General features: G+C 44.5%; 2 protein-coding genes across 8 annotated transcripts in view; both read left to right on the top strand.

Annotated features, from left to right (window-relative positions):
- SCD5 (stearoyl-CoA desaturase 5) overlaps positions 1 to 3,954 on the top strand; it is a 71,771-nt gene extending 67,817 nt beyond the window's left edge. The window contains exon 5 of the mRNA XM_045017671.1: positions 2,087 to 3,954. Coding sequence (XP_044873606.1) covers positions 2,087 to 2,277 — 191 coding nt within the window. The 3' untranslated portion in view covers positions 2,278 to 3,954. The remainder of the gene's footprint in view (positions 1 to 2,086) is intronic.
- Positions 3,955 to 9,097: 5,143 nt separating this feature from the next.
- Positions 9,098 to 21,562, top strand: part of TMEM150C (transmembrane protein 150C) — a 62,712-nt gene continuing 50,247 nt past the window's right edge. For 3 of the 7 annotated variants that reach the window (XM_045017674.1, XM_045017672.1, XM_045017675.1), the window contains exons 1-2: positions 9,098 to 9,246; positions 9,990 to 10,062. In XM_045017674.1, coding sequence (XP_044873609.1) covers positions 10,030 to 10,062 — 33 coding nt within the window. In that variant the 5' untranslated portion in view covers positions 9,098 to 9,246; positions 9,990 to 10,029. Of the gene's footprint in view, positions 9,247 to 9,825; positions 9,885 to 9,989; positions 10,063 to 21,562 lie in introns of those variants that run through there. The other 4 variants (XM_045017681.1, XM_045017677.1, XM_045017676.1 and 1 more) reach the window with 2 other exon arrangements.

The raw sequence follows: 21,562 nt of genomic DNA, 5'->3' as shown, positions 1-21,562 counted from the left end.
TCCTCTATTATTTGAATAGACGTAGTGGCTATTTTGACAGTCTCACCGTTGCCACACGTAAATACCGCATGAATGTCAGACACCCTTGAATGCAAATGTCAGGGCCTGTCCACATTCCTCTTGAACAAGTGCTGCAATGAAATGGGTAGGAAGGGTTATTAGCTGCCACAGGGGATGTACAATTTTTTCTGTAATAGAAAGGAAGTCAGGGAGCTTATCTCTGCTCTCACCTCAGCCTGACTCCTCCACTCTCACAGCAGATTTTCTCGGCTCCCTGCTGCTGCAGTTTTTAACCCTCTCTCTTATAACTCTCTTAAGAGTTCTAGCAGAGTATGACTCAAGCCCTGTTACACTCCTCTCTGTTACCTTAACTGAAACATCCATTCAGCAGCGAGATACTTGACAGGGGGAACCTGAGCTATTGCTCTCAGAATGCTAAACTTATTCTTTTGGGCTCATAGAACAATCGAAGATTCGGGTTGGAAGAGACCTCAGGAGGTCATCTCGTCCAACCCCCAGTGCTCTGCTTCAGATACATGTGTGGGGCTCTGGCTGACGGCAGCATGTTCTGTCTAATAGCTGGGCTGGATGCTGCCAGAGGCTGTCAGGAATGGGAGACTGGAACCAGGATTGAAATCAGTTTAGCTGCTAGTGTGTGTGTGACAAAAACCTTGCACCGCCCTGTTACAGAGGCCTGGTTGAGCCTCAAGCCTCAGTTGAGCTGAAAAAAGATTTGTTTTGCCTACACTAGCAGTCAAGCTGTTTTCAACTGGGTCCTTCTGATTCATTCGTGACAGCCTTGGAATAGGCCAATTCTCCTGTGTGATAGGGCCAAAAGGGAACTTCTTCAGTCATTCTCATCCGGGGGCATCCTTGTAAAATCACGTTGGATCACTCCTGTCATGGGGTTTGCGGGGGCGCCTCCCTGTGGCCACAACTGGGAGTTAGCTCATGACCAGTCTGATGCCCCCTCCTTCAGTTTCTCACCCCATGGTCTCATTCATTCTCTCTCTGGAGTCAGGTCACTGTTCCTCCACCCCTCAGGGAGCTCTCTCTTCATGGCTTGGTCCTCTGGCCAGGTCACTGTAGTCCTCCCCTTCCGGAGTCTCAAAGCCCTACTGGACAAACTGTCTCAAGCAGTCTTCTGCTCCACTGCCCAGTCTGTGCCACTTCCCCAGTGGCTGGTAGGGGAACCCAGGCCCGCCCTCTACTCCAGGTTCCAACCCAGGGACTCTACAACCAGCAGGCAAGGTTTGCACTGTCCCAGACCTTGCTGCTGTTTCCCTGAGCTGCATCCTACTTCACCTCTATCCAGCTCCTTCTCCACCCTCATCTGGGTACTCCCTTCCCTCAGGGCTAAGATCCCAGGGCTTCTAATCTCCCCCTCCCATTTGTTCCTTTCACTCTCTAAGCCCAGAAAGTTACTGCAGCCCTCTTCTTATTTTCTAATTCCTGGATTTAGAGCAGCTTAGCCTGCCTCTTGCTCAGCGGGGCTTCATCAACTAAAAGTTTCAGCCCTGACTCTTCTCCCCCCACCTCCCTGTGCAGCCTGTTAATTGTCCCGTCCTCTCTACTCAGACCTTGTGTGAAGTAGGCACCCCATTCCCTTCTTGTTTTCCATCAGGTGGTTTAGCAATAGGGGATTGTTTGTCGAATGTCTTTGCTGCCCCTCTCAATGGGGGAAGCAAAACCACAATGCACTTTATTGATGTGATGACCAAGTTTGCTACAGAAATCTCGCATAGATATAGATGTAGTTTCATGTGAACTGAATTAAGCTACATCAGTGAAAACCAGTTGTAAATTGAGATGAGTATCCACACTGCAGTTTGCCCAGTTTAACTAAATCAATGTAAAAGCCAATATTTGTGAAACTGGTGCAACTTTTGCATATAGGGAAGCCATAGATAGATAGATGAGGCCATTATCCTGCAACTTTTTCTCTCTCTGCATTTTAAATCAGTGATGCACCTGGTGGGGTTATACCAGGGTAGGATCAAGTATTCTCTATCTATCTGCCTAATCTATCTAATCACAAGACATATGTTGGCCACTGCACTTAAAATCTCTTTTTTTGTTTTTCCAGGTGAAGGCTTCCACAATTACCATCACACCTTTCCATTTGATTATTCAGCCAGCGAGCTTGGCTTGAAATTCAACCCAACCACATGGTTCATTGACTTCATGTTTTGGTTGGGGCTGGTTACTGACCGAAAACAGGCTCCCAAGGAGATGATCTTAGCCCGCAAAGAGAGGACTGGTGATGGCAGTGCTTGAAAATGTAACATTTCTGTGTAAATCTATGCTGTCATGTGTGTATGTATGTGTGTGCGCGTGCATTTTTTCTTTGGGAAAAGTAGGGGGTTTTTTTTCCAGATAAAATGGGCTAAATTAATCCCTGGGATAACTCGTTGACTTTAGTGGCTTTATGTCAGAGGTGAATTTAGTCCCATTTTTTTTCTCCTATTAGCTGTCTTATGTCCGAATCCCAGACTATTAAGTATAAAAAATATTGGATATTATTTAATATTAGCGTTAAACATCCTAGATCTTTGATTTTAGTCATTCTAGTTTGTCCTGTGTACACTGTAATATGCTTGTTCGTGTTAACCCTGGCAAGATGGAGGAATTAACTTTCCTTTCAAAGTGCGGTTCAGGTGAATGTTTGTTTGTTTTTACTAGTCAACCAAACATGCTTTGAGACATAATTTTGGGGGGTTGGGGATAGGGCCTGATATGCTGTTACAAAAACAAACAGAAAAGAATGTTTAAAAATCCCCTATACTGGGGAAAAATCAGTTTTAAAAAAAGATGTTTGTCTGAAAATCTGTTTTCTTATTTTTGTTTGCAAGACCCTTGCTCCACTGTCTTTTGTTTATATAAATTCATTTATTGCTAAGCAGGCTATTGTGTTAAAAGCTACACATTATACAAGCCAAAATACAAACTGATGCCATGCTTAGCGGATTCATTCATTGTCACATAAACATTGTAATTTGTAAAGATATACTGCTCAACTATGTCTTAAACCAAAAAAAGCTTCGATTTAAATGTTTGGAGACCTAATTTATATTCTAACAGGTCACAGCCACTGCTGCATGCATATTTTAGCTACTTCTGCACAGTAGGTATCTTCATTTTTTTTCCAGCTTTCACTATCAGGTCTTTAAAACCTGGCCTTTATCTAGATCACAGTTTTTCCTAATGTTACAACTGCATGTAGCCTCTACTGGTTTCAGAGCAAAATATATATTAAAGTTATGTAGCTTCTGGATTTAACAGTTGCCTTTTAAAAGCAGCATGTCTTGGGACCTACAACCCTTTGTGTTAGATGGTAGCCAGTGCAGGAGAAAGGCTTTGTTGTCTGCACTGGAGCACTTTTGAAGACCGAGGGCGTGATTCTCATTTACATTAAGGGTTGTCTACCCTTAAAATGCTACAGCGGCACCGCTTGAGTGTAGACACTGCCTATGCTGATGGGAGGGGTTAGGTAGTGTACTCCACCTCCCCGAGGATGGAAGAATTCTTCTATCATCCTAGCACTGGCTACATGGGAGCTTTGGTCGGCTTAACTATGCTCTGGGGGTGTGTGGACTTTTCACATAGTTAAACCAGTCTAATTTTCTAGTGTAGCCCAGGCCTGAGATTCCCTTTGCCCTGTTCTGGCAGTGTGCATATGCCCACTTTCAAGCCCATTTGCACTGCAAAGGGAGGAAGGGAAAGATGGTCTAATATAAATGAGAATTAGGCCCAGTTATTTTCAGGAAAGATGTACAATTTTAAAACCAAACTCAGTTCTTTGGGGTCTGTTCGGGTTTTCTTTAGTTTTGTTTTTTAAATGATGCCAATATAAAAGAATTGTCCTTATTCTGTACTTCATCCAGCAGGTGTTTAACAGTGTTAATTTGCCATTAATGACATGTAAACTCATGAGTGATTTACAATAAACAGCTATGAATTAGCCTGTGGCCTGGTTCTTATTTGAAGATCTTTCATTAAATGGTGGTTTTATGAATGAATGATCAAAAATAGTACACTCCTGCTCTGTGGCCAGTGGTTACTCCGATCCTTTGTGAAGTCTCACCTAGGTCTGAACATGGCTCCACCCATTGCCATAATATCTACCACCTCAAAACATTAATGAATTCATCCTCACATCATCCCTATTTGACAGGTGGGGAAACTGAAGCAGAGCTATGGGAAGTGACTTGTTCAAGTTCGCACAGGACATTAGTATCAGAGCCAGGAACAAAATCCAAATCTCCTGAGTCCTAGTCCAGGGTCTTAGCTACAAGATCATCACCTGCTTTCTTGCTTCCTTGAGCTGGGCCCAACAGAGAGTGGCTAAAATGAGTAGGAACCCACATGTTGAAAATGTAGCTGGCCGGTGGGTTTGGAGGTGATGTGTATGTGAGGGAGTGTGGCAAGGGAGAGAGAGAGATGCCTCTCATAAATGATTCATCCCTTTATAAAAAGTCCTGTTGTTATGGCAGTTTACCAGTTGGGGAAATAACATGAATGCAGTGGAGAGCTAAACCTGGGTTTATAGCTTTCAGTTAATCTTCGGAATAAAAGATCTCAAAATTATACCAGTACTACCCCTGAACTGTATTGAGTTCATTTCTCACCAAGCACATCTGTAGAGCAAAACGTCACTACTTCCTATTAAAAACATAAGAACAGCTGTACTGGGTCAGACCAAAGGTCCATCCAGCCCAGTTCCTGTCTATGGGACAATAACCAATGCCAGGTGCCCCAGAGAGAGTGAACCTAACAGGTAATGATCAAGTGATCTCTCTCCTGCCATCCATCTCCACCCTCTGACAAACAAATAGAGGCTAGGGACACCATTCCTTACCCATCTTGGCTAATAGCCATTAATGGACTTAACCTCCATGAATTTATCCAGTTCTCTTTTAAACCCTGTTATAGTCCTAGCCTTCACAACCTCCTCAGGCAAGGAGTTCCACAAGTTGACTGTGCGCTATGTGAAGAAGAACTTCCTTTTATTTGTTTTAAACCTGCTGCCCATTAATTTCATTTGGTGACCCCTAGTTCTTGTATTATGGGAACAAGTAAATAACTTTTTCTTATTCACTTTCTCTACACCACTCATGATTTTATATACCTCTATCATATCCGCTCCTTAGTCTCCTCTTTTCCAAGCTGAAAAGTCCTGGCCTCTTTAATCTCTCCTCATATGGGACTCGTTCCAAACCCCTAATCATTTTAGTTGCCCTTTTCTGAACCTTTTCTAGTGCCAGTGCCAGTATATTCTGGACCCAATCCTGCAAATAGATGTATTGGTGTGAATCTTCGACTGCGTGGAGTTACACAGTGCAAAATTCCATTGAATTCGGTGTGAGAGATCCACACTAGCTCACATTTCCGCAGTACTGGGATCTAAGACTAGGGAACCCGTTGCAAATGACAGATGCTTTTTGTGAATTAGAGTAAGCAAAGAAACACGATTTTGTTTAAAAAAAAAAATTAAGGCTACGACATCAAAACAATGTACATTGTACTTCTTTATGCTTTACTTTCTTCTTTGCATTTAGGTGGCTAAAGATAAGCACCTAAATCTGCATGCAAAATTTCCCAGGAACATATATAATTTTTTGACAAAAATCTTAAACCAGAAATAGAAAATGCTATTTTTGCAAACTGCTTTTGGTAATGTATATATATTTTCTGTTAACATTTTCAGTTTCCAAGTTTTCATCAGAAGCCCAGAAAATTTCCACTACAATAAGGCATTTCTAAGACAAAAATTCAGTTTGATCAGAAGACCCATTTTTGGGTCACAGAAATATTTCTGTGAAAAAATTTCAGTTGGCTCTGATATTTGGGCACCTGAATAAAAGCAGCCTGATTTTCACAGGTGCTACTGCCACAGCTCCCTTTGCTCTCATTCTGAGTAGGAGCAAGCTTTATCTACACATATCATACCAGACGGAAATCCCCTCCCTTGGTGGCAGATTCCTTATTCCTCAACCGGGGCCTGTAATATTCATCATACTAGACTTACTCAGCCATTGTGGACACAGTGATGCAGCCCGCTAGGGCTGAGCTTCAGAGGCAGAAGCCTGGAGCGGAGAAGCAAGGAGGAAGGTAGGACTTGACTTGAGGTGAGGTGAGGTGAGATGAGATGAGGAGCAAAAAAGGAGTATGGGGGAACAGGGTGAAAAATATGCTGGCAGGCAGAACCTAGGAGGGAATGGCAATGGGGTTTTCTGTTTTAAAATATAGTCACCCAAATCATATCCCTAAACTCTTATTTTCCCCAGCTCTCCAACAGACTTCATTCAGCCCACTACCCCCTGGTTTCATACAATGTTCATGCTGAGTGCCTGATTTCCGAAAGACCTAGTCCCTTCCTCCTCCTTCGGTGGAGTTCATTGGAGTGATGCTGATTGACTCAAGCTGAGAATCTGGCCCCCACATGTAGTTCAGAGCCACAGGGCCAGATTCTGCTCTCAATTACACTATCAGAAACCCAGAGTAACTCCCTGGATTTCAAGTGAGTTATGCCTGCTATTCAGCAGAGTGGCTAAGAGCACAGTCTGACCTGAGATCACATTAACAGCCGGCCCTGTTACAAACATCCTTTCTGACGGTTTCCTCTCTATGCCAGATGCTGTTTGGGCAGCCAGACTTCTTCACAAGCTCACAAACTGCAGGCCAGATCCTTTAGCCACTTCAGTGGATGCCAACTTACCCCAGCAGGAGAGGATCTCCATGGGTCTGCATTTCAACTCCCAGCTCTCTCAGTAAGCAGCTTGCGCTGTTTTCTCAGATCTGCAGGCAGATAGGATTATGCTTATAATACCTTATGCTTGACAGACAGATTGTACACACACCTCTGCTATGACATATGTCATACATATTACAATTTATTAACAGAGTGACACATTGGGAGGGGAAAGGGTGCTGAAGCATGTAACAGGCAAGCATAGGGAAATAAAATACTTTAAAGAGAAGACCCATGGGCCCAAGTGGCCATCGCCTCATACTTGTGTGGTCAGATACACCCACTTTGCACTGACCAGAAGTACACCACCGCGAATGGAGCTCCGTAGGCCCAACTGCATTCTCCATTTAGGTCTAACAACGGAAAAACAGCCATTGCAGTTATTTTGGCCATATAATTGGCTGCATTGCAGGATGCAATTAATCTGGAAGGGCTGAGCTCTTACGGGCTGTTAGGGCAGAGGGACTGGTTAGCGGGTGAGGCAGGTTTCGCTGTGCTCTTGAAATAATTCATACGGTCTGTGATAACTCAACACCAAAATAGGGCTCTGCATACAGTAACGAATCATTTCATTACATGATTACACACTGCGGCCTGCATTTGCAAAACGGGCTAATGATTTTGGTGCTTCAGCTTCAGGTTGTCCAACCTCAGATATTTGAAAGGGGGCTGATTTTCAGAGGGCAGGTGCTCGGTGTTTAGGGCCTCTTCAGGTGTCTTGGGCTGAGCACCCCACATCAGTCACTTTTGCAAGTTTAGGTCTATTAGATAATGCTCTATGAGACAGGATTTTTCTACCATCCTAAATACAGGAGCAACAGGTTGACATATTTTTGCATCCTTTTGAGGTTACCCTATTCTATTGTCGCAGTGTTCCACACTGGATTTCTAGACAGAATTGTTCTGATAACTTTTCTAATCTCGGTTTTATTCCGTAACGTTGGCCTGGTTTTGCAATAAAGTCCCCCAGCTGGAGCTCACTGCAGGATTGGGACCTGTGCATTACACATTCTCTTATCAAGCAGCAGCACGGCCTTCTTCAGCAGCCACGTAGGAAATAACTAATCGGCAAACTAACATGGATTGTGACTATCTGCACGTTTCCTCCATTACCCTGGGGCCTTGGCTATACTAGGGAAATATTGGAGCAGTTGCCCACCATTGCTAATTCTGGTTCACCTGCAAACAAGAGTAGGAACGCTGTCAAAAACTGTCCTTGCGTAGCTCAGGCCTATGTTGTTCCGCTTAGCCTGTGTTACACGTTGTATCAGCACAGTCTACTGTGTGCTTGACTTTCATGGCTGTAGTTGTCTGACATATGGAGCCCATGGTTCGAGATGCTAGAGAATTGCACTTAAGTTTGTAAGGGAAACAAATGGTGTCATACTGAATTGCTTTGGCCCTGATCCTGCAATGAGTTCTGCAAGGACAGACTCTGGATGTACGCAGTGCCCCCTTAAAGTCATGGGGCTGTGCATGGGCACAGGGGGTCCACCCAGCTAGCACTCAGTGCAGGATCAGGGCCCAAATCATAATGCACACAAACAATGGGCCAATGTGCAATGTTGCACATGCAAAGTAGAGCTGAGGAAATTTTTTCAGGGAACAGTAAATTTGTCAAAATATTCATTTTGACAGGCACTGACATGACTCATGAATTCAGGTTAAATTCGGTCAATAGTTTAGGCTGAAAAAAATATAAGAATTTGTTTTTTGAAAAAGTTGAAATGTTTCATCCCAGCCATTTTGAAATGTTTTGTTTCAACTTTTAGTTCAGAAATAGTGTTTCATTTTGAAATGTAGCTATTTTTTAAAAGGGAAAAAAATCTAAAAATGTCCCAAAACGAAACAAAAAAAAACTGAAAAAAAAATTGTTTGGGGGTCAAACAAAATATTTTGTTTGCTCCAAAACCAAACGGTTTTGTTTTGCTGAGAAAAACTGGAAAAAAACCCACCCCGCTTTTGGTTTGAGCAGAACCAATTTTTTATTTTTCAGACATTTTGGTTCAGCCCCCAACCCAAAAACATCAAAATTTTGCTCAGGTCTAATGCAAACATAGGCCCTGCCTCATCCTGCAATTAGCTCTGCATGAGCTCCTGGGCCTGCAGCACCAGCTGCAGGATTGGGTCCTTGCTACCGGGGGTGCTAAATCAGGAGTTAAATCAGCACCCTGTCCTTTCTAATACCCGTGACCAGGCTATAGTAATTAGGACCTAATTCAAAGACAGACAGTTGACAGAGGGTGTCAATTAACTGAGTAGAGCTACAGCTGAAGGGCTAATTGAGGGGGAAGAATCCCCCCCCCCTTGTAGCAGCTGGGATTATGCAAACAGACAGGAAGGAAGCCTGGCATAGACAGGCTTAGATACTGCTAGTATGATTCCCTTTCCTAGCAGCAAGTGAGGAAATACATATTACTGATGCTACAGGCTGTGGCCTGCTGGAAGACTCCAATAAAAGGTTATGGTGGTGACAATGATCTGGCGTTGTTGTGGTGAGTGACTGAGACTGGAAAGGATTCTCAGGGGACCACCCTAGTGTGACAGGCCTTGCTTTGGTCCTGATCCTGCAAGGGCTTAAGCCAATGCTTAGTAGGAGGCATGTACATGGAGCTGTTGCAAGCCTTGTCATTTGCTTGCTCTTGAGTTGCTCGCTATCCGCCCTGACGTTCTCTCAGTGCAGTTTTATGGAGGTGGGCTTGGTAGGTTTTTGTTTTAAAGGAATCAGCAATTCTATGCTATTGACCGATTTGGATAAACACCATTGGAACGCTCTATCCCTGCTCCTGCCACAGCAGCGAGCCCTTTGCTAACTGTCCTACAAAATAAATACGCACTGAATGAGGCAAGGACTCCTGCAGAGCCCTGGTTTAGTCACTCTGCACCTGGACTAAATGCTGCAGTGAGCCCAGGAGGGGCTGTATGAACCCCATGCTCCCTGAGGGAAATGAAGGGGTTAATGCAAGACCAAAGCATGGTAGGAGATGGACCAGCTGGGCTCACGTCTAGCTCCTGTACTTAGGGATGGGCTTTGCTCCCAAAGCACTGGGGTGGGCCAGGGAATTGGCTGGGCTCTGTTGGGGAGTTGTATGTGAGGGGTTTCGAGGTACGGTATATCAACTGATGGAGTGAGGTAGGTGGCACATAGCATTGGTGAGCTTGTTTACTGACTCTTCTATTCATGGCAACCTGATGTAAGTGGCCCTTTTCCTTTGGCTTTTGTTACAATGGGCTGCAGACCCCAGTAGATGCCCCTTTAATTGGAACAAAGAAGGAAGATGGATGTGGATGAAGCACTTGCAGATGACAAGGTGAGACTGAAGCTTCTACCTGTGAACCCCCAATGAAGGCTTGGTGCCTTTCTTTAAGAGATGGGGACTGGCTGAGAGTGGTTAGTAAATTAGCCAGGTGTGAACAGACTCTCCTGTCTGCACTCCAGACAAGGCTAAAAGGTTGTATTAGGCATGTATCAGATGTGACCTATTTTCCCAAAGGCTCATAACTCTGCATATGCCTCCACCGTGCTAAATATTTAAATAAATAGAAGTGTGGGTTTTTTTCACTTTGGTTAGCTAACTTGAGTTCTAATGGCAGTGGTAACTTCGGTTAGCAGCTCACGTTCAACCCCAAGATCCCTATAGGCTTTTACTCCAGCTGCTAACCTGAGTTAAGATTAATTGCTGTGTATTCACTGCTGTTCTAACCCAAGTTAACTAATGTGGATTGGCTAAGTGGAGTTAAGATCACACTTTATGCAGTGTAGACATAACTTCAGTTGAATTAAACCCAACTCTTCAGCAAGATGTTCAAAAGCACTTTTCTTCACTGTCGCTTCTTTCTCTATTACACTTGAGCTATCTAATTTTAGCTGTTGGGGCTACAGAGTACATCAAGAAAGGTTGCAAGAATCTTTCAATGGAAAAGCATATGTGGTCTTCCCCCCATCTCAAACTGTGAACCTATTTTTGATCAGATTTATAATGTATCTTGGGGTGGAACCTGTGATGAGTTGAATCACAGAAACCCTCTTGGGGCTGCCAACTGATGTACCAAGACTATTTCTGCCCCTGCTTTCCCTGCCAGCTTGGGACTCCAGCATCCTGTCTTGCTGAGCCAGTCTGCTCCAACACAGACCCTATGGGTGGGGCACATGGAGCTAGGGTTAGGGCTCCTATGTGTAGGGCTTCCCGCCCTAGGATTAGGGTTCCTAAGGGTAGGGCACTTGGAGCTAGGGTTAGGGTTTCTATGGGTAGGGCAGTTGGAGCTAGGATTAGTGTTCTTGCGGGTAGGGCACTTGGAGCTAGGGTAAGGGTTTATATAGGAAGGCATTCCTGACCTAGGGTTAGGGTTCCTATTGGTATGGCTTCCCGCCCTAGGGTTTTGATTCCTAAGGGTAGGGCTCTTGGAGCTAGGGTTAGGGTTCCTATGGGCAGGGCACTTGGAACTATGGTTAGGGTTCCTTTTGGTAGGGCGCCCCACCCTAGGGTTAGGGTTCCTATGGGTAGGGCACTTGGAACTAGGGTTAGGGTTCCTATGTGCATGGCTTCCAGCCCTAGGGTTAGGGTTCCTATGGGGAGGGCTTCCCATCATAGGGTTTGGGTTCCTATGGGGAGGGCCCTTGGAGCTAGGGTTAGGGTTCCTATGGGTAGGGCCCTTGGAACTATGGTTAGGGTTCCTAAGGGTAGGGCACTTGGAGCTAGGGTTAGGGCTCTTAGGGGTAGGGCACTTGGAGCTAGGGTTGAGGTTCCTATGGGTAGGGCGCCCCACCCTAGGGTTAGGGTTCCTAAGGGTAGGGCACTTGGAGCTAGGGATAGGATTCCTATTGGTAGGGCGCCCCACCCTAGGGTTAGGGTTACTAAGGGTAGGGCTCTTGGAGCTAGGGTTAGGGTTCCTATGGGCAGGGCACTTGGAACTATGGTTAGGGTTCCTTTTGGTAGGGCGCCCCACCCTAGGGTTAGGGTTCCTATGGGTAGGGCACTTGGAACTAGGGTTAGGGTTCTTATGCGTAGGGCGCCCCACCCTAGGGTTAGGGTTCCTAAGGGTAGGGCACTTGGAGCTAGGGATAGGGTTCCTATGGGTAGGGATTCCCGCCCTAGGGATAGGTTTCCTTAGGGTAGGGCACTCTGAGCTAGGATTAGTGTTCCTATGGGTAGTGCATTTGGAGCTAGGGATAGGGTTCCTATGGGTAGGGCTTTCTGCCCTAGGGTTAGGGTTCCAATGGGTAGGACACTTGGAGCTAGGGATAGGATTCCTATGGTTTGGGCACCTGGAGCTAGGGTTGAGGTTTCTATGGGTAGGGCGCCCCACCCTAGGGTTAGGGTTACTAAGGGTAGGGCTCTTGGAGCTAGGGTTAGGCTTCCTATTAGTAGGGCGCCCCACCCTAGGGTTAGGGTTACTAAGGGTAGGGCACTTGGAACTATGGTTAGGGTTCCTTTTGGTAGGGCGCCCCACCCTAGGGTTAGGGTTACTAAGGGTAGGGCTCTTGGAGCTAGGGTTAGGGTTCCTATTGGTAGGGCACCCCACCCTAGGATTAGGGTTACTAAGGGTAGGGCTCTTGGAGCTAGGGTTAGGGTTCCTATGGGCAGGGCACTTGGAACTATGGTTAGGGTTCCTTTTGGTAGGGCGCCCCACCCTAGGGTTAGGGTTCCTATGGGTAGGGCACTTGGAACTAGGGTTAGGGTTCCTAAGGGTAGGGCCCTTGGAGCTAGGGTTAGGGTTCCTATGGGTAGGGCTTCCAGCCATAGGGTTAGGGTTCCTATGGGTAGGGCACTTGGAGCTAGGGTTAGGGTTCTTATGCGTAGGGCACCTGGAGCTAGGTTTAGGGTTCCTATGGGTAGGGCTTCCTGCCCTAGGGTTAGGGTTCCTAAGGGTAGGGCACTTGGAGCTAGGGTTGAGGTTTCTATGGGTAGGGCGCCCCACCCTAGGGTTAGGGTTCCTATGGTTAGGGCTCTTGGAGCTAGGGTTAGGGTTCCTAAGGGTAGGGCCCTTGGAGCTAGGGTTAGGGTTCCTATGGGTAGGGCTTCCAGCCATAGGGTTAGGGTTCCTATGGGTAGGGCACTTGGAGCTAGGGTTAGGGTTCTTATGCGTAGGGCACCTGGAGCTAGGTTTAGGGTTCCTATAGGTACGGCTTCCTACCCTAGGGTTAGGGTTCCTAAGGGTAGGGCACTTGGAGCTAGGGATAGGGTTCCTATGGGTAGGGATTCCCGCCCTAGGGATAGGTTTCCTTAGGGTAGGGCACTCTGAGCTAGGGTTAGGGTTTCTATGGGTAGGGCACTTGGAGCTAGGATTAGTGTTCCTATGGGTAGTGCATTTGGAGCTAGGGATAGGGTTCCTATGGGTAGGGCTTTCTGCCCTAGGGTTAGGGTTCCAATGGGTAGGACACTTGGAGCTAGGGATAGGATTCCTATGGTTTGGGCACTTGGAACTATGGTTAGGGTTCCTTTTGGTAGGGCACCCCACCCTAGGGTTAGGGTTCCTATGGGTAGGGCACTTGGAACTAGGGTTAGGGTTCCTATGTGCATGGCTTCCAGCCCTAGGGTTAGGGTTCCTATGGGGAGGGCTTCCCATCATAGGGTTTGGGTTCCTATGGGGAGGGCTTCCTACCCTAGGGTTAGGGTTCCTATGGTTAGGGCTTTTGGAGCTAGGGTTAGGGTTCCTATGGCCAGGGTCTGAACCACGTGCCCTAAAGCTGCAGACTTAACTGAAAGGAACTTTGGAAGTGTTCCTGTCTTTTATACTCAGATGCCCAACTCCCAATGGGGTCCAAACCCCAAATAAATCCGTTTTACACTGGATAAAGCATATACAGGGTAAACTCACATTGCTTGCCCTCTATAACACTGATAGATAGATATGCATAGCTGTTTGCTGCCCACCTCCAGTATTAATACATTCTTTGGGTTAATTAATAAGTAAAAAGTGATTTTATTAAATACAGAAAGTAGGATTTAAGTGGTTCCAAGTAGTGATAGACAGAACAAAGTGAATTACCAAGCAAAATAAAATCAAACATGCAAGTCTAAGACTGGTACAGTAATAAAACTGAATACAGATAAAAGCTCACCCTCAGAGATGTTTCAATAAGTTTCTTTCACAGACTCGATGCCTTCCTTGTCCGAGCACCATCCTTTCCCCTGGTACAGCCCTTGTTCTAGCTCAGGTGGTAGCTAGGGGATTTTTAATGATGGCTCCGCCCCTTTGTTCTGTTCCACCCACTTACATGTCTTTTGCATAAGGCGGGGATCCTTTGTCCTTCTGGGTTCCCACCCCTCCTTCTCAATGGAAATGCATCAGGTTAAAGATGGATTCCAGTTCAGGTGACATGATCACATGTCACTGTAAGACTTCATTATCCACTTGCCAGCACACTTGTATACTGGAAGACTTTCAAGTAAAACAGAGCCATCTACAGTCAATTGTCCTGGTTAATGGGAGTCATCAAGATTCCAAACCACCATTAATGGCCCACACTTGGTATAACCAGGGCCACCCAGAGGATTCAGGGGGCCTGGGGCAAAGCAATTTCAGGGGCTCTTTCCATTAAAAAAAAAAGTTGCAATACCATGGAATACTATATTTTTGTGGGGGCCCCTGCGGGGCCTGGAGCAAATTGCCCCACTCCGCCCCCCCCCCCGACCCCTCTGGGCAGCCCTGAGTATAACTTCAATAGGATCTCAGAGTTATATTTAATATTTCTAGTTTCAGATACAAGTGATACATTTATACAAATAGGATGACCACACTCAGTAGATTATAAGCTTTGTAATGATGCCTTACAAGAGACCTTTTGCATGAAGCATATTTTAGTTACGTTATATTCAAACTCATCAGCATACTTTTCATAAAATCATATGGAAAATTTCAGATCCAATTTTGAAAGTCTTCAAGAAATTAAGGGAAAGAAACCAAAGGGGTGGAATGGAAACATGTAGCCAGCATGAGTGCTGCTGTGCCTGCTGTATCAGTGTACTCATTTAAAAAAAAAACCCCACAAACCTTCCCAGCAATGTTTCAGCAGCTCATTCATTGAATAGGGGAGCTGCCTTTTTATTGGGACAATCACCTTAGCAGTGATGCTTTCCAGTGGATGCCCCTGTTGATAATATAAAATAGAACTGAATGAGAGGAAGGTTGACCCTGTGGCTAAGGCACTGGATTGGAACTCAGGATATTTTGGTTCACTTCCTGGCTTGGTGACACTCCCTGTGGGCAAGTTACTTAACTTCTTACTTCAGTTTCCTATGTATAAAATGGGAATAATACTTCCTTTCTCCCCCGCACTATCAGTCACTTTAGACCTTGAGTGTACAAGGGATTATGCATGGTCTTAACTTTGCAGGGTCAGTACCCTGGATTGTAAACTTCTTGGGGCAGAGCTGGTTTCCTACCATATGTACATTCTTCACTGAGGCCTCTGGGCAATACTGGAATACAAATAATTAATAAATGGAATGGACTTGCAATTCAAAAATAGCAGGAATTAGAAACTCTTTAAAGCAAACTCTGGAATTTAAAACTGTTGGGTTAATTGAACAATCAGTTTAATGGCTAATAAGTGACAGACACACAAAAACCTAAATTGCAGCACTTGCATTACAACTTGGATGAGTTGACTTCCCATGCTTTGTAACAGGAAAGCCACCCCTTTCAGAGCTACTTTCCATAGTTAGGGTTCTCAAGGTGAAGGCTTCATGTCTGTTACATATAGCCAAGGCCCCCAAATGCTTCTTAGTGATTTACTCTTCTTTGCAATTAGATATGAAGTTTTAGCCTGCAGTCTCTCTGCACCCAAACCTCCCCCTGCTCTGGTGGCACCTATGGGCATGCAAAGGATGCAGGATCAGGCCCATTGTGAGTAATGTTGTTCAGAGAGATTTTAAAGTAATGGATCACAGTGATGAATTACTTTTGTGGAAACTGCCCTGAAGAGCAATCAGTTATTTGGTAGGTAAAAGTACACTGCAGATTACCTCCAGTTCCTATTCATTTCAAGAGTCCTGTCATTCCTGTTTTAAACATGATTGGTGATACCCACATCCAGAATCTCCCTGTGCAGCTAGCAAGAACAATGCAAACTGAATCCATCACCTCTGGCTTCTGCAGTATTGATTGCTTTTCAAACCCAGAAATCTGCAATTTGTGACACTGCTTTTTCAAAGTAATACTAACACATTTTGCTTCAGTTCAATCTGTAGGGTATTGTACTGGAAAATCTGTGACTTCCCCTTAACTAATATCTGATCTAAAAGAGCTTGTGTGTCTGGGAGAATTTGAATGAGAGAGAGAACAGTTCAGATGAGATGTGCAATATCTAAAAAGTCAGTCATGTGGAAAATGAATGACCAGTTTTCTCCATAGTTAAGCTTTGGAGGGGACTGGTGGGATTGAGAACTCCACCAGTCTGGGTTTATGTGCTCTAGCAAAGTTGACCTCTGGTACCACCCCTTTGGTGCTAGTAGCAGCAGATGCTATAGTGTGGACAAGGCTTAGGTTGTCTTCACCCCCAGTATCGTCTAATAAGCAATTAGTGCAAAGACTAGAACACAGTCTTTTGTATAATACCGAGATGGACCCACATTCAAGTTCACATCTGGACCCACAGGCTATATTGTGAGTCCATCTCTGGATTTGGATATATCAGTAAGGCTTCGTTTGAAGGCAATCAGCACCTCGTGCATGTGTCTGAACCCAGAACATGACCTCAAAACCTGCATTTCAGTGCTTGATTATTATCATGGCAAGATGAGTCCTGTTTTGTATAATTCCTGTACGGGCAATATAGATACATTTGTAGAGGCAATCGTAGGGCTCCTTTCTAATGTGGCTTGAGTCACATGCTACTGCTGTCACTAAGATAATATTAAAAAAACATTCCCGGTGTTGGAGCAGAGGATGTACTGAACAAAGGCATAGCTGCGCTTCAAGCAAAGAATTCTGAGACTTCCTTTAGGAAGGAAATCGTACAGAGCGATATTTTTGTTTCCAGGGTTCCCTCGGGACTCCTACTCCCTCACACTCTTTCAGCTTTATGAAGAAAACTTCATACTTTATTATGATCAAAAGTTTTTTTTGTTTTTTTTTGACCAAGAACATGTAGCGTCTATAACTCTAAGACTCTTTCACTCATGTCTTTCCTATCCTCCTCTAGCAGGACTGAGAGAAGCTGGTGTGGACTAATGACTTTAAACATCATGGAGAAAAGGAAGGAAAATTTCAAGATACCGTAAAACTATAGTTGAGCTTGGAAAGTACCTCATTAAAAATGTCTTTTCTCTTAATTTACTGTTCAAGGGCACAGCTCTGATGTTCGAAAACAACAAAGACTGACTAGCACCAGCAAAGTGTGGCTAGTTCTGGAAAGTACCTGTGAGGTGAATTGCTGGTTGCAGTTTGCTCTGAACTTACAATTTTTTTTTATTTTTTTAGTGCTCTGGAAAACTGCCAGTTTGGTCACAGGCTAGGTGCTTCAGTGCAGACACTGCCTTCCTCTGGTGGTGGTATAGACCCTGTCATTTGTGAAAGACACACAAGAGCACACTTTATAGATCCAGTTTAGATAATGCTTAATAACTAAGAGATTCAGCACCCAGTTTTAAAAGAGGAGTTAAATCTCTTATAAGGAACAGTTTAGAAGGCAGCTTTTTTTCCTTACCATTTCTAAGTAAATGCTACCGTGTCATATGGACACACATGAGCATGAGGCAAAGCTTTCTTAATAAGTAGTATCTGATCTCCAGGGCAGCCTGTTTCTGTGGTAGAGGTAGTTTACAGATCAGTCACTGACCAGCTATCCTGCAGATAAAACTGCATTTTTTGTATCTAGTTTTCTGGCTGGATCTCTGGGAACAACTGCAGCTTGCAGAGCTTCTTTTGTCCTCTGTTTTTCCAGCGATTCTGAAAATTCCTGTCCTCAATTCTTCCACCTCCTATTCTTCCTCCACCTTTGTAACCTAACAGGATTAAAGTACGGCTCTGTCTTGCAGTATAATTGGGACCTATATCTCCCCACACATACAGCTCTGTAGCAAGGTTCAAGGCTGCAGGGAAACACAGGTCTTATCTATACTGCGGCATGGAACGGTGCATTAAGTGTGCTGGGGGACAATCATCCTGTAACCAGTCCCTTCAACATGGTTTATTTTAAAGGCCCTAAGGCCCAGGTCTTCAAGGTACTCCACTGATTTCACTGGAAGGGATGTGCCTAAATATCTTTGAGGATCTGGGTCTAAGTGACCTGTCCAAGGTCAAGAGGGAGTCTCTGTTAGAGCTGCTATTGGAAGTAGAGAGTTCCTGGCTGCCAGTCTTCCATTCACCCCACTAGAACATGCCTCTCTAATATCAGGCCAATGTTCAAATATAAATGTCTAAAATTCAACCACAAATAAACCTATGGGTACCTAGATACCTGCTTCTAGCACTAATATCACCAGGACCTAGTAATATTAATAAACATTTGTACTTCACAAATGATGAATCGCTGGGAGGTCTCCTGAAGGAAGATAGTTGACCTTATATGACTGACTACTTGACCATCACTTAAACTAGTTTTTGATTTCTTCTATTGAAGCAGCCTTGAAACAACACAAATTTCTATTGGAAATTGTCTAATCGATGAATCCCTACAGGTCCTAGTTTGCATTGTTTAATATGTGTTCCAGTAACACAGTCCTTGCCCCTTTGTAGAAGACTAGTTTAGTTGCTCTGCCGAATGCCAGAGAGAAGGACTACTGACTGAGCTGAGCTTTCTGCCAGCCCGTTAAACTAATATCTTTCTTACTCTGTTGCCTGGATGAATTCAAGTCTAAGTGGTGTCAGATGGACTTGAGTTTTCATTCCGGAGTGGAAGAGAATTTATTTGACAGGAGAACTGCCAAAAAAAGTCATAGCTTTAAGAGCGTATTAGCAAAGCCTTATTTTTAGTGTCATGAAAGGACTGAGGACATTCTCTCAGTGTTTCTTAGTGGTTCATCAGGAACACCAGTCATACAAGCACACAAATCTGAACTCTCAGCTAAGAAACTTGAGCCGTAAGTGCGTGGATGCTCCAAAGCAAGAGAGTGTTGTGACCAGATCAGGCCTCATGGTAGAGACAAGACCTCTAGGGATAACATACGGTACTGCAAAAAGCAACCAAGAGTCCTGTGGCACCTTAAAGACTAACAGATGTGTTGGAGCATGAGCTTTTGTGGGTGAATACCCACTTCGTCAGACACATGTAATGGAAATTTCCAGAGGCAGGTATAAATATGCAGGCAAGAATCAGTCTGGAGATAACTAGGTTAGTTCAATCAGGGAGGATGAGGCCCTCTTCTAGCAGTTGAGGTGTGAACACCAAGGGAGGAGAAACTGCTTTTGTAGTTGGCTAGCCATTCACAGTCTGTGTTTAATCCTGATCTGATGGTGTCAAATTTGCAAATGAACTGAAGCTCAGCAGTTTCTCTTTGAAGTCTGGTCCTGAAGTTTTTTTGCTGTAAGATAGCTACCTTTACATCTGCTATTGTGTGGCCAGGGACGTTGAAGTGTTCTCCTACAGATTTTTGTACATTGTCATTCCTAATATCTGACTTGTGTCCATTTATCCTTTTATGTAGGGACTGTCCAGTTTGGCTGATGTACATAGCAGAGGGGCATTGCTGGCACATGATGGCGTATATAACATTGGTGGACGTGCAAGTGAATGAACCAGTGATGTAGCTGATCTGGTTAGGTCCTGTGATGGTGTTGCTGGTGTAGAAATGTGGACAGAGTAGGCATCGAGGTTTGTTGCATGGATTGGTTCCTGAGTAAGAGTTGTTATGGTGCAGTGTGTGGTTGCTGATGAGAATATGCTTAAGGTTGGCAGGTTGTCTGTGGGCAAGGACTGGCCTGTTTCCCAAGGTCTGTGAAAGTGAGGGACCATTGTCTAGGATGGGTTGTAGATCCCTGATGATGCGTTGGAGAGGTTTAAGCTGAGAACTGTAGGTGATGGCCAGTCGAGTTCTGTTGGTTTCTTTCTTGGGCTTGTCTTGTAGCAGGAGGCTTCTGGATACACATCTGGCTCTGCTTATTTGTTTCCTTATTTCCTCGTGCGGGTATCATAGTTTTGAGAATGCTGGGTGAAGATTTTGTAGGTGTTGGTCTCTGTCTGAGGGGTTGGAGCAAATGCGGTTGTACCTCAGCACTTGGCTGTAGATGATGGATTATCTAGGAGGCATGAAGGTAGCAGAGCGGACGGTGTGTTTTCGGTATAGGGTGGTGTTAACGTGACCATCACTTATTTGTACTATGGTGATGCAGTAAGTGGTGCTCTTCCCTCGGTGCTCCAACATGTCATAGGGCATTCTGCTGTTGGAGCAACAATGTGGTGTTGTGTTTTTGAAAGATGAGATCCTGGCCACTGTGGTGAACACAAATCTCATTAAACAACTTCTGAATGTAGGAATGCTATTCAGGCCAAATTCCAACTTGGGTAATCACATTCTTCCTACATAAATTCCCCTGCTATTTCAGCCTTGTAAGTATTGTTGTTTGGCATAGTGTGAACAGATCCTTCAACACAGTATAGCTGCCTGAGAAATGCTACAGGATATTGGCTTGGCTAGATTATCATTAAATAAACACCAAGCTGTAAATCTGTCACAAAGGAATAAATGGGACATAGGTGAGAGTCACAAATACCCTAAGTTTGCCAACACAATATTTTTAAGGCTTGGAAGTTCTGGGCTATTGGACAATGGAAGATGGAGGGTTTTTTTTTGCAAGACCAGTAGCATTATTCTCATGGTCAGAGGGAGTACTCTGGCACTAAATTAATTTGCAGTGGTCTGACCCACTTGTGCAGCATTCTCTGGGGGCATATTTCTAATGGAATCACTCTTAATCTGTACTTGACACTAAACTTTCTTGATGGAATACTGAAAATCCTGGTAATAAAGTACACAAGAAGGACAGATTATACCATAGGAGTGAGGGTACAGAACTGCACCTAAAAGACTTATAAAATCTAATGAGAAAACTTCGGAGTAGATGTGTGTACACAAATACTGATTAATAAAAATACAAACACACTAGGGCTGTACCACAGACCTCCTGATCAAAAGAAAGATCTCCCATTGACTTCACTGGGGCCAGGATTTCACCCACTGTATGCGATGCTGAGAGAAACTGAAACCAACCAAATCTAATAAAATAGAGAGGCAAGGTAAGTGAGGTAATATATTTTATTGGACCAATTTGTGTTTCAGGTCTGGGAAAGTATTGAAATGTGCCAGCTACTTATGCTAAACAATCTGTTCCACCATGCACTTAGCTGTACCTTTTCCAGACCTGAAGAAGAGCGCTTGCTGTGTGACTTGAAAGTTTGTCTTTCTCACCAACAGATGTTTGATCCACTAAGATATATTGCCTCACGCACCTTGTCTTGCTACTATCCAGGGACCTGGCTACAACTACACTGCATCTAATAAAACAGTAATAATGAGCAACTCAAAGGGGGTGCATTCTTCCTTGTTTGGGGCTCTGATCCTCCGGTAAGAGTTGGTTGGTTGGTTCGCTTGTTTAAAAACCCCTAAGGCATGGGCTTCCATGGTTTTATCAAGAAGAAAAACAGCACCTGCAGTGCATATGGAACTGCAAATTGAGGCCTCAGCAATACGAAATGTCTCAGCCTCCTCAAATCATGGGAACAGGGGAGCTGGAACAATTTTTATAGTGAGGGTGCTGAGAGACATTCAGCTAAACCGTAAACCCTGTACATAATGGAAATCACTTCAAGCCAGGAGGTGCGGTAGCACCCATGGTTCCAGCACCTACAAATGGGAAATCAGGTTACGG

Source organism: Mauremys mutica, chromosome 5 (assembly GCF_020497125.1).
Source record: "Mauremys mutica isolate MM-2020 ecotype Southern chromosome 5, ASM2049712v1, whole genome shotgun sequence".
In the NCBI taxonomy this organism is placed as follows: domain Eukaryota; kingdom Metazoa; phylum Chordata; order Testudines; family Geoemydidae; genus Mauremys; species Mauremys mutica.
The sequence above is the reverse complement of the archived record's forward strand: the minus strand, read 5'-3'. Positions and strand labels throughout refer to the sequence as shown.